Here is a 12,001-nt window from a genome sequence, read left to right on the forward strand (position 1 = left end):
CTGAAATCCCTCCCAATTTGATGTTCCTGTAATTTTGGGACTGACTCCACTTATAAGTTATATCTGTTTTCTGTGGGTGGTAGTGGGTTTAATCACATGCTGCTTTTTTGCATCTCTTGGGACTGCAGTGTCAAGATCTCTCCTTCCGCATTCTCAGGTCTTTGTGCAGTGAAATGATTCTGCACTTTCAGTAGAATTATTGCCATGGTGGGAGGAACAGCGACACCTGCAGGGAAATATCAGAGTGGGAGGGGCATAGACACCATCCACTGCAGGGAAATATCATGGTGGGAGGGGCAGAGATACTATTTAACTAATTCTATGGTGGAGGGGAGGGGGGAGCAGAGACACCATCCACTGCTGGGAAATATGATGCTAGAGGGGCAGAGATACCATCCACTGCAGGGAAATATCATGGTGGGAGGGGCACGGACACCATCCACTGCAGGGAAATATTATGATGTTAGAGGGGCAGAGATACCATCGACTGCAGAGAACTATTTCTATGATGGGAGGGGTGGAGACACCATCCACTGCAGGGAAATATTACGGTTGAAGGGGCAAACACACCATCTAGGGCAGGGGAGTGTAACTGTTGTGGGAGGGGCAGATACACCAACTATATTGGGGACATCTCAACATTGTGGGAAATGCCAATTATGGTTGGAAAATCTCCTCACTTAAGCCTCTGACAGCTGTAAGAAGACATTGATTGATTTTGCTCTCCCTTTTGCCCATGCAGAACTGAAATATCAGCTATTGTCTTGTCTTATGTGTGAACAATGGACTGAAGATAAACCTCACCTTTTCTTAATATTTTGTTTACCATTAAACTGTCATGCCTTCAGTCACATTTTGAACTATTATTGTAGAATTTACTCAACTAAACATTGACACAATTTTTACAATGCCACGCGCTTGCTGGTCCATATTTGCCTGAAATTTTGTTATACACAGGAGCGCCCTCTACTGGTTGTCAGTGTAATCTGCATCCTAGCTGAACTGCTTACAGGATGAAAGTTCTGCTAGACATCAGTGGACTTGAAAAGCCGGGGCCCATTGCCATAGCTTCCCCTGACAGGTTGGATAGGGCTGTGCCCTCTCCTCTCGTGAATCACATAAAGATATTTGCGGGTCAGCCCCGAGTGTACACGCTTATAGAGGGTGCTGAAGATTATTTATTTTTTAGCTTGAGGTTGGTAAGATCTCACCTGGCTGTCTATAAGGTATATAGTTGTTGTGAGCAGCACTTGGTCTGGGATTACTGTGAGGCCAGCCTGTCACTGATGCACCACCCATCACGCAGGCTGGGCTCACAGTATCAGTGACAGGCTGGACTCGCAGGAAATGGGCAGAATGATGCAAGTCTCTGAAGAGAACTGGCAGTGCTGGACCAAGAAGGAAGCTGGGGACAGCACTGGATCACAGAGAGGTACAGCTTGGGTACTTTTTTTCCCTTTGGGACCCATTCACATTTTTGCAGTGCATTAGCACATGTGCGTTGTTAACTTTTGTTGCATTAGGGCAGCCCATTAAAGATAACGGGCTGCCAACACATCAAAAATGTGTCATTTTGTTTTTTCTACTACAAGGCACTACCATGCATCGCCATACCTTGCAGCCTGTTGCAATGCAGGTGTGTTGGGGTGGCATCCGAAATGATGCATGCAATGTGCAGATGTACGTGAACCGTCTTCTACAGTGGTACCTTGGTTCACGAACTTAATTCGTTCCACGATTCTGGTCGTGAACCGAATCAAACTGATCAGACCGCAATCTGGACTAGAGGAAGCCACAACCATGTGTCAGAGCGGGGAAGATGGCTGCGGTTATTTTCGTCACCCGATGCAGAGTTTGCGAACGGAAGCAAAATTTTGCTGAATTTCCTGTTTGCGAACAGAAGCGTTCGTGAACCGAGCTACCACTGTAACATTACTGTCCTAGGGTGATAAGGCTGCTCCTCCATAGATACAGTTCAGTAAGTGAGCGTTGTCACCCTAGGACAGGAAATGTGTTACTGGCAGGATCACCAGGTGATAGAGATAAAATAGAAAACTAGTGCAGGTACCATATCTAAGGACTGATAAGCTGCAATAAATTACATTTCTGTTCTTGGCTTGAGATACGTTTTAAACTACATCTATAGGCCTATCGTAAGAATCAACTTTAACATTGCTAAGACAAAAAGCCTGTGAACGCGGCCAGTGTACAAAACAAAACAAAAAACCTTTCAGTGGCATATGTAACAGACTAAAAGGGGGCAAAACATACAAGTTCATTGTCTGGGATTACATCCTCTTTAACTTTTTGTTTGGAATTCATCTTAAAGGTCTCAGGTTCTCCCAGAACAGTGTAGGAGGTACATGATGCCCCCCTCCCCTCCCCCACACTGCTTCTATTAAATTGTACATGTTCCTTCACAAGAGGGAGCATTGATGGCGGCGGAGATTGTGGCATTGCTCACACAGATGGGCTCCACTGATCGGCTGATGGAAGAGGAGATAAGTGTCTGTATGGGGGCCGCACCTTACACCCGACACACTAAAGTACCAGATTTGCGGCAGCTCCGATTTCTTCATTGTACTTGTTCAAAGCTCTCAGGCCAGGACTGCGCTTTGTATAGTCCCAGCTCTATATAAAATCATGTCGGCTACCATTGCCGGGTGCCTGAAAGTTGCCTGGCTGATCCAACAGTACTGCCCCAGAAGAGGCAACCTTGGCATTACAGCTGTGGTGAAACTACAAATCCAGTCATGCCAATGGCTGCCAGACTTGCAATGCCTCACGGGACTTGTAGTTCCACAACAGCTGGAGTGCCGAGGTTGCCTACCCTGGTATGGAGGTAAGGAATTCTCACTTTGATTTGCAGCATGTGTCTTGCCTACGACTGGTACTGATGTCAGACAGCCAGGCGACTGGTGTTTTCGGGATGAGGTTAGTTATTGTTATCCTTGTATTTCTCATGACAGGTGAGCTTTGAAGGACCAGTGCGCTTTAGGTAATCCCCCCTGAGTGAAGACCACCCGGTGAAATTCTTTCTTCTGCAATCTTCATTGTGTGGGCCTTTCTGACACCGCACAGCCTTCCCCAGGAAAAGTGCCCGGCTGGGCTTCTTCCCACATGCACAGGCCCTACACCTCCAATACATTCCTATGGGTGAGCTGTACTGTCTGCGCTTCCAGCGGAGTAAGTGTCACCCTTTGGAATGAATGGGGCTGCGGCACACATGCAGTAGGAAGAAGCCCCGGCCGCCACGTCTTCCTTCCAAAGCCTCTGGGAGCCCCCCTAATCTTGAATGGGTTGCCTTCAAACAATGCATGACTTAACGCATGTCAACTCTGCAAAGACTATAATGGGCCCCTATAGCAATCTTCTTAACCATGTCAGCTATACGTGAAGATTCTACTGTGCAGTTGTTAATCAGGGAGGCTGAGTGGCAGCAGAGGGTCACTAGAGGGAAACACATCTGAACACTATACAACAGGGGTAGGCAACCTGTGCACTCCAGCTGTTGTGGAACTACAAGTCCCATGAGGCATTGCAAGACTAGCAGCCACAGGCATGACTCCCAGAAACAGAGGCATGCTGAGATTTGTAGTTTCCCTACACCTGGAGTGCCAAGGTTGCCTACCCCTGTTGTATGCATTTGAAACGCTTTTAACTAAACCAGCCACCCCCATAGACTTCAATGGGGCTTGCGGCAAACTTCGCGCCAGATTCCCAAAACTGTTTGCGAAATGAACCCAGGCAGCGCTGCTCATCCCAATAGAGCGCAATGTAGAGGTGAGGAACGACAGAGGATATATACAAATACGTTTGTATTGAATAAGAGGGTAATGTCACCTAAAGGGTTAAATATGGATTCCCCCCCCTTCATTATGATTTGTAATCCTCTAATTCCCCTGACCTGTGCCACCTATACCAGGCTGCAGCCCCCTCTCTGATTGACTCCGCCAGCACCCGACCTGTGAAAGCAGGTGTCCCACTTGGCGGATGGTTGGCCTAATCCCTCGGTCACATGGGGGTCAGCGCGGTGACGCAGCATGCGCTATAATTTGTGCTGTTGAGTCATTCGTGCCTCATTTGGTGACCTCCTGCTAATCTGAGGAGGAGAAATCCCTTTTTTGGGTCAGTTCCAGCCACGGTGACCTTCACCAGCCGGTCCCAGGAGCTGGGAACACAAACACTGCATTAGAGAAGAATGGAGGCATTGAACGAGGCTGGGACAAAAGATAAGAGAGCCCCCCTTCGCTCACAGGAGGAGAAGCGGGGGAGGGGGGGGATCTGTTACCTGCGCCACAGCCATCAGTCCAGTCCACGCGGCAGATGGTTATGTGCGACAAAAACGTCATCTAGACCCCCTAACACTAAGACATTATCATCGCTCTCAACAGGGATTTTTCCACCCCTGGCCCTGTTCTAGGCAACTGAGGCATCACTGAGGGAAACAGACAGGTGGGTGGTTTGCTACACGGCTTCCCAAGCTCTGCACTGACGTGATCCTCCCTATAGACTTTTTTTGCCTGCAGTCAGTCAATCTATCACTGCATGAGATCGATAACTATAGATTCCCATAGCGAAACCATTAAGAGTTGGTTCACACTGGTGCACTGTGGTAAAATGCACGTTTTACTGCCCGCTGCTGAGCATTTCCAGTAATGCATGTTAAAAGGCACATTTTACAGTATAGTTTATTGAGATCAGTATTCATTTTCAATAGTACCCCAACATACTAGCACAAAGCATTGTAATGCACCACAGTGCACATACCTGTACACTGCATTAAAGAAAAAGTGTCATGTACCACTTTAGGTGCGTTGCCACCCATTCAAAATGAACGTAAAACACATGTTAAGGCAGCACACCAGTGTAAACTGGCCCTTAGGGGCCCCCTGCTTTTCTCATCTCCAAATCATAGTTTTCTAGTCACAGAGAATTCCTTTTCCTTTAAAGCAACTGTATAGAGCTCCCAATACTCTACATACATTCCGTTTATTTCATATTCCGAATGCCGTATCTTCTCACAGAAATCAATGAGCTTCGGGGCCCATAGCAGAGGGTCCGCTGTAGCTGTAGTTCAGCCCTTTTGTATTGGGGTCTGCGTTTTCTTGCATGCCCTTATTATGCCTCATAAAATATAAAGGAACATAGGTTTTGCTGCCATATGCTGCATTAATTGCAGTGGTAAATACAAGCTCATATACTGTATGTCTGCAATGCAGTTTCTAATGGGACCCCAATGTACTAATACTGTAGAGAGAAACGCACACGCACTGCAGTGTACCACAGCGCACTTGGCCAAGCTTCCAGATAGAAGGCTTATACAAGACCCCCTATCTGGAATATTATCAATAGAAAAAACAGTAATCCTTCTATATGATACACTCAGTGGCAGAACAAGGGGGCTGGTTCAAGATTTTTTTTCCTCTGGCCTCCCAAACCCTGCCCGGCTCTCCCCTCTCCTGCCGCCTATTACTAGGGACATGGCAGGGGCGGGATTTACTCTCTCTCTGCTACCCCAAGGCCAGGTTCCTCAATGCGCCCCGCTAACCCCCAAACCCCCCCCCCCCTTCATGGAGAATGGAGGCTGCATACAAGTGATCGCGGCAACATATCCAGGATCACTTGTACAAAGCAAGCAGCGGCTTTGCCACTGTACATTTAGATCTGCTTGCCCAAAGCCCGGGGCTTGGCTGGCCTTGTGGGAAATCCGGCCCTGGAGGTGGCCCAGAGTCCAAGCGGGAAGCCGTCAGACCCAACCCCCCCCACTCAGAAGCCCGCACAGCCCACCCTGCTTCCCAGGGACCCTACACTGCCCAGTATTCCACCAATGTGGGGTGCCTGGGAGCAGATCTCCCTGGGCACCCCCAGCCTGGGGCCCTGGTGCAACTGCATCGCCTGCACCGGCAGTAGGTCCGCCCCTGATACCCATCATCCCTCTGCACACCAGCTGAGGCTCAGAATAAGGCCAGCACTGGTGGCTGCTATGAGGGAGGAGGCAGAGTATTGTAGTGAGTGACACCCTATCCACAGTCTCCCTGGAATTTCATACAACAGGAAGAGTTCAGGCTGACACCAAGAAGTTGGGTTGTGGCGCAAAGAAGTGTTTTTGGGGTCAGAAACTGTACTGTATTGAGTATTGATTTTTAAAGTAAAGTAGCCATGTGACATATACTGATAACAGCCAGAACTGTGTGCATAGAGAAGACTTTACTAGCATATAATGGCCTTTACACCAGCTTTATATGATTTCATTTAAATAACACAGAGTTTCTGATTATACATCTGAGATCTAAAAATAAATACGAAGCATATTGTACATGTGTCAACAAGTTCTCTTTGCTCGGGGTACATTATTAAAACACTTGATATGTGTTAAGCCATACAGGTGATACATTACAGTTGCAGAACCAGATTGATCCAGTAGGGGGAGATGTGGAGCATTGGCCAAAGGCCAGCACTCACCTTTTTGGCAACAGTGTCAGTCCTTGTCCTTAAGTAGAGTCCACCTAATCAGAGTCCCTCTGGCAGTGCTACGAGCTCTCCCAGGCTTGTACCGCCCTCTGCGTCTCATTCGGCAACACCCAAGTGCCAGAATTCCTGAGCAACAGCATAATAAAGTTACCGCAGAACCAATAAGAACCGGAAGAGCCCAAAGGTTAGTCGAAAGGTCTCCTGTGTCCTCCCCTTCTGCATCAGAGCTGTGGTTCCTTCCAACGTGGCCTTTGGTCTCGTTGAGATGTTGCTTGCTGCTGTCCAGGTGCGCTGGGCTTTCAACATCTGTCATTGGCTTTCCCAGAGGTGGAGAGGAGGGCAGGAAATCTTTGGTGCCAAGTTCCCCTCCGACATGTGACCTGTCCCCTGATGGGGAGTATCGAGCACTCTCAGACACAAGGTGTGAAGGAGTCTGGGGCGGGTAGAGAGTGGGGGGGAAGGATCGGAGGGGAGAGTCTGCAGGGGAGGGTGGTTGAGTAGGTGATTCCTCAGGGGAGGAGTCAGCAGGTGAAGGAGTGGAGACTATATATGGCGAAGAAGATGCTTGGTTCGTGTGGCGCTCCTCGGTTGGATGCACCTGCGGAGAGGTGGGAGCAGAGGAGCTGTGTGTCTGCGATATGTTCACTCGATTCCATTTCAAAGATGACCGCAGGTTAAAGTCCACATGACCCAATTTTTCGAACACCAGCAGGTCTGGATCAACACCTGTAAGACATGACTTGAAACATTAAAAGGGACAGTAAGCAGGAGTTAAAGGGTTCTAACATTTCTAAATGTGTTCAGATTTTAGGAGCTAAAATAAATATATTTATATCTTGAATGTTTCAAACAAAGTCGAGTTACATCCATGCATTTTCTTATTTAAAGGAGGTCAATCACTGTAAAGTGTATGTACACCCAAGTACAACAATGTAATATACTGCCGCTTACCAGGCCCTAGATGTGGTGGCTGTATTCAGTTTCTTATTTTCAGGCTTTTTCCCCCCTTTATCTCACCCTGGTGATCCTGTCAGTAGTACACTTCCTGTTTTAGGGTGACAACACTCACTGTACTGTATCTATGGGGAAGCAATGTTGTCACCCTAGGACAGAACTACAGAGTCAACAGAACAAGCTCAAGCAGGGCCGATAAAAAAGTTAAACATTTTAGTGTAGGCTTTGTTGGCTCAAACAGGAAGTTATCAGCTCAAAGGATTTCTGGCAGGTATTTGTTGCACTTATTGAACAGATAAAACAAAATGCTTTTGATGAGACTTACCTATAAAAGGAATCAAATAAGAGAAGTTAAGTTAGGTCTGTAGAAAATAAATTTTAAAAAAAATGGACTTGCTGTATTTTTCTTAAAGATGTTTTGCTGGCCATTCCGACCAGCTTTCTTAATTCTGAGTTGAGAAAGCTGGTCGGGTGACCAGCGAAATGTCTTCAAGAAAATTTCCAGTTGTTTTGATTTATGTTCTACAGATATACCATGACCTGGATGAATGAGAATCCTCACAGGCTGCATTGTTAGGGTTTGGGGTGATATTAAAGTTGAAATGCTTAAGATCTATTTCAAATGCTGATTAAGATTCAAATGTTAGTTTCCTGCAGAATTTGCTGGTCCCCTGAGCACTGGCCCTGATATCCTGTTTTAGGGTGGCCCCTTTCCCTTGTAGGGTCCTTGTGTGTGATAGTAAGCTGTGTGTGTCTCCACAAAAACACAGGCACAGCAAGGCAAGCCATTCCCCTGATACCCCATCCTCCCCTCCTCCCTTCTCCAGGAGATTATTCTGTCCCTTGTGATCTTGTACTGGACAGGAAGTTAAGGGAGGCTGAGCTGAGAGAGTTGGAGCTGTTTGGAAACTTGATGACTGTGTTTGGGTAAAAATATAAAGAAATACTTTGCTGGGTGATGTACATTTGTTTGATCCATGTTCATTATTGAAAAAAAAAGTTTGAGAGTTTATACTTTATTATGTGTGAAAAGGAGTAAAGAGGCTGCAGCTCTGGCTATGGCGAGAGAGAACGCCCTTTGCTTACCGGCTGTTACGGTGAACAGAATACTGCGCTCGTGTACCTGGACAAGGCAGCTGTCAGGATGCGGGCAGTGCACAAGGTGGCAGTTGATGGTCCCGACGCTCACCTCCGCGTAGAAGACGGCGACATTACAAGACTCTGCGGAGACAGAACAAGTGTATCAAAACTTTCAGGAACGCGTCAGATCATAAAAGTATTTTGTGACAAACCTTCTGCGCTCCTCTTCTGCGCTCCTCTTCTGCGCTACTTCTCAAAATGTAAGCTGCCAGCACATGAAAAAATCAATAACAATAAGGGCAGCACCAACCCATATATATAAAAATACATTATTTGGGGTGTGGGATAGGAGTGTTTGGAATTTTTTTTATTTTAATTTCAATATTTGTGGATTGTTTATATTGTGCTTGGACTTTATTTTTGTTAATATTTAATATTTGTTTACAAGCGGATACATTGTTTATATTGTGTTTGGACTTTATGTATTTTGTTATAGTTATTATTTGTTTACATAGGGGATATATTGATTGTATTGTTTTTGTACTTTATTTTAATATTTCATGCTTTGTTTACAATGCAAGTGAATATATTGTATTATATTGTGTTTGGAGTTTATTTGTTTTGATAATATTCACATTAATGTTTATTAGGGATCTGTATAGAAGACATCATTTAGGGCTAGTGCGGAGCAGATGCAGAGCAGTTACAGAATGCATCAAAACTGCATCCAATGTATTCCAATTGTATTCTGGGCTCTAGTTCACACCAGAGCGTTCAGTTCCAGAGCATGTGGAAAAACTGCAGCATCCCCTATTTTTTCTGCTCTGGAACGCACCAAAACAAATCAAAAACGCATGCAAACACCCTGGAACGCACTGAAAGCCAATTTTAGGCTATAATATATACAGTGGGGCAAAAAAGTATTTAGTCAGCCACCAATTGTGCAAGTTCTCCCACTTAAAACGATGAGAGAGACCTGTAATTGGCATCATAGGTAGAAAAAGGCCAGAAACGCATCAAAAACACGGCAAAACACACTGCACTGCATGTGCAGAAACTCATGCAGATCTGGTCCGAGTTTGGTGTGAACAAGCGCTTGGGGTATAAAACAAAGGGGACTTATGGGTATTGATATCAGATCATATATCAACCTTTGTGTCTTTTATATCATAAAAGGCTTTTTTTCTGTTTTCAGAACTTTTTTTTTTAAAGCAACCCCCCCCCCCCTTCCCGCCAAAACCCCCCCCATACAAAATATGTTTTTCATGCTTCATTTTAAAGTGTTCTTACAGACAAACTTAGAACGCTGGTCAGGTTTGTATTGCTGGGTAGATTCACCCCTCCTGTTTCCTATTTGTCCAGGGGATACCATGATAAAAGCGATATCCTCTCACTTCATGTTGTGTTACTAGGACAAGGAATAAACAAATCTCCCCCATGGGACATATAGACATTGTCTATTGTCTGCGCTGGGGTTCTATTCCCCTCTAAATGTTTTGGCCTTGGATGCACATGGTCAGCAGTTTCCTTCCTCCCAGCTCTGCTTTCAGGCACTTTCTCGGTTGCTTTTTCTTACAGTCATAGCAGAACAGTATAGAGGGATTAAAAGAGACAATGAAAAATCACTCGCATGTTCCACAATGGCATTGTAATGAGAATGAATCCAGCAGGGTGCAAACTGCAGCATTTTGCAGTTTGAACACATGCTGCTAATTTTCATATGGGCAGATGAAAGAGGACCTGCATGATCATGTGTTTTTAGAATGAACTTTAACATGTATGGACAAACAATAGATGTAAATGATTATTTTAACAATTAGGAAGCGTGTAAAATTGTGCCCATAAAACAACCTGTTGTGGAGTCTTGTAATGCAAATCTAGAGTTTTTTTAGGGGGTCGGGCACCATAGAACCGCAGTTGGGTCATCCCCTGGTGGACGATATTATTGGGATAGTAATAGGAGACCTGCATTTTCCTGCAGCTTCATTTCCTGATTTTAGAAAAGAGGGATTAGAGATAAAGCAAAGGCTGAAGCATAAGGCCTTGTTCACACCAGATGCAGTGCGTTTCGGCCTGATTCTGACCAAAACGTACTGCATCGCATTGCGGACGGCTCACTATGTTGTGGGGCAGGAGGAGGCGTGGCGATCCATTGAAGCGAATGCCGCACGGTATCACAAGGCACATTATGCCTGCGGTCCGAACAAAATGCTGATTCTCTGATGTGAGAAGGGGGGACTCTGATGTGAGAAGGGGGGACTCTCAAGTGAAGGGGAAACTCTGACTTGAGAGGGGGGACTCTGACGTGAGAGGGGGACACTGATGTGAGAAGGAGGGGGGCTCTAATGTGAATAGGGGCTCCCTATTTCAAGGAGGGACTCTGATTTGAAGGGGGTACCTCATTTTTTGCTCATTTTGGCTTGAAGCCCCCTAAAGCCCATACCACACCCTTTCTGGGATAAGGGTCTGCTTTGGATTTTGGAGGGGGCTCCACATTTCTTATGTTTTTATGTTTTTTACCTTCTAGTCTGGGGAGCCTGAAGATTTGGCATATTTCTGACTATAGAAAGAAAAAAGGTTGAGAAACACTGACAGCAAACTCCTCACCTTGGTCGCAGCACTTGCGGCTGCAGAGGTGGGCAGACGGCTCTGGGTGCCTCTGCAGTACCCGGGCACCTCGCTGCTCAGAGACAGAGAAGCTGAGGAAGAGTCCAGGGAAGCGTCTGATCCAGCAGTCGTGGTAGAAGGCGGTGTGAGGGCACAGGGCGCTGGACATACACAGGACCGGCAGGAAATCCAGGAGAGAGAAGACCAGGAAGAGGGAAGACTCCACATTCAGTGCCATGTCCTCAGGGTAGAAGAGACGCGGTCCTGCAGAGGGACAAAAGAAGAGAGTCATTCTCAATGGACAATCAGCAGCCTAAACCAAAGGTTTACCCTTCTCTAGAGACCCCACATAACACGGCTACCAAGAGAACATTTAAGACACATTAATGCAGCTCTGTAATTATTATGACATCATTACTAGTCCCTGTACAGCAGAGCTCAGAGTGGGGGAAGGAGAAGCAGCACAAGGAGCCATTCAGTTGTGAGCCATTCAGCCATATGCTGATAGGAGGAGAGAGCACAGAGAGATGAGGCCATTAGTCTGCTGCATCTACGTCATGTACAGTCACAGGCTGGGGAAGGGTCAAGACATGATGCAAGTGTTACTGTACTGCAGCAGAGAAAATGAAGGTCTCCTGCCTTGCTAGACCAGGCTGTGCTGTGTGGTAGAGCTGTGTAAATCTCAGGACTGGATATACAGAATTCTGAGAATTCAGATATCAGTGTAGTCAGAGAACTCGGATATCATTGTAGTCAGAGAACTCTGATATCATTGTAGTCAGAGAATTCGGATATCATTGTAGTCAGAGAATTCGGATATCATTGTAGTCAGAGAACTCGGATATCATTGTAGTCAGAGAACTCGGGTATCATTGTAGTCAGAGAA

General features: G+C 46.1%; 1 protein-coding gene across 1 annotated transcript in view; it reads right to left on the minus strand.

Moving 5' to 3' along the window:
- Positions 1 to 6,425: 6,425 nt before the first annotated feature.
- The window catches only part of MANSC4 (MANSC domain containing 4), a 6,671-nt gene continuing 1,095 nt past the window's right edge, over positions 6,426 to 12,001 (minus strand). The window contains exons 2-4 of the mRNA XM_018576454.1: positions 11,116 to 11,379; positions 8,515 to 8,649; positions 6,426 to 7,200 (exon numbers count right to left, since the gene is read on the minus strand). Of these exons, the coding sequence (XP_018431956.1) occupies positions 6,482 to 7,200; positions 8,515 to 8,649; positions 11,116 to 11,353 (1,092 nt within the window). The 5' untranslated portion in view covers positions 11,354 to 11,379 and the 3' untranslated portion in view covers positions 6,426 to 6,481. The remainder of the gene's footprint in view (positions 7,201 to 8,514; positions 8,650 to 11,115; positions 11,380 to 12,001) is intronic.

Source organism: Nanorana parkeri, unplaced genomic scaffold (genome assembly GCF_000935625.1).
Source record: "Nanorana parkeri isolate BGI_ZX_2015 unplaced genomic scaffold, ASM93562v1 scaffold67, whole genome shotgun sequence".
NCBI classification, from domain to species: domain Eukaryota; kingdom Metazoa; phylum Chordata; class Amphibia; order Anura; family Dicroglossidae; genus Nanorana; species Nanorana parkeri.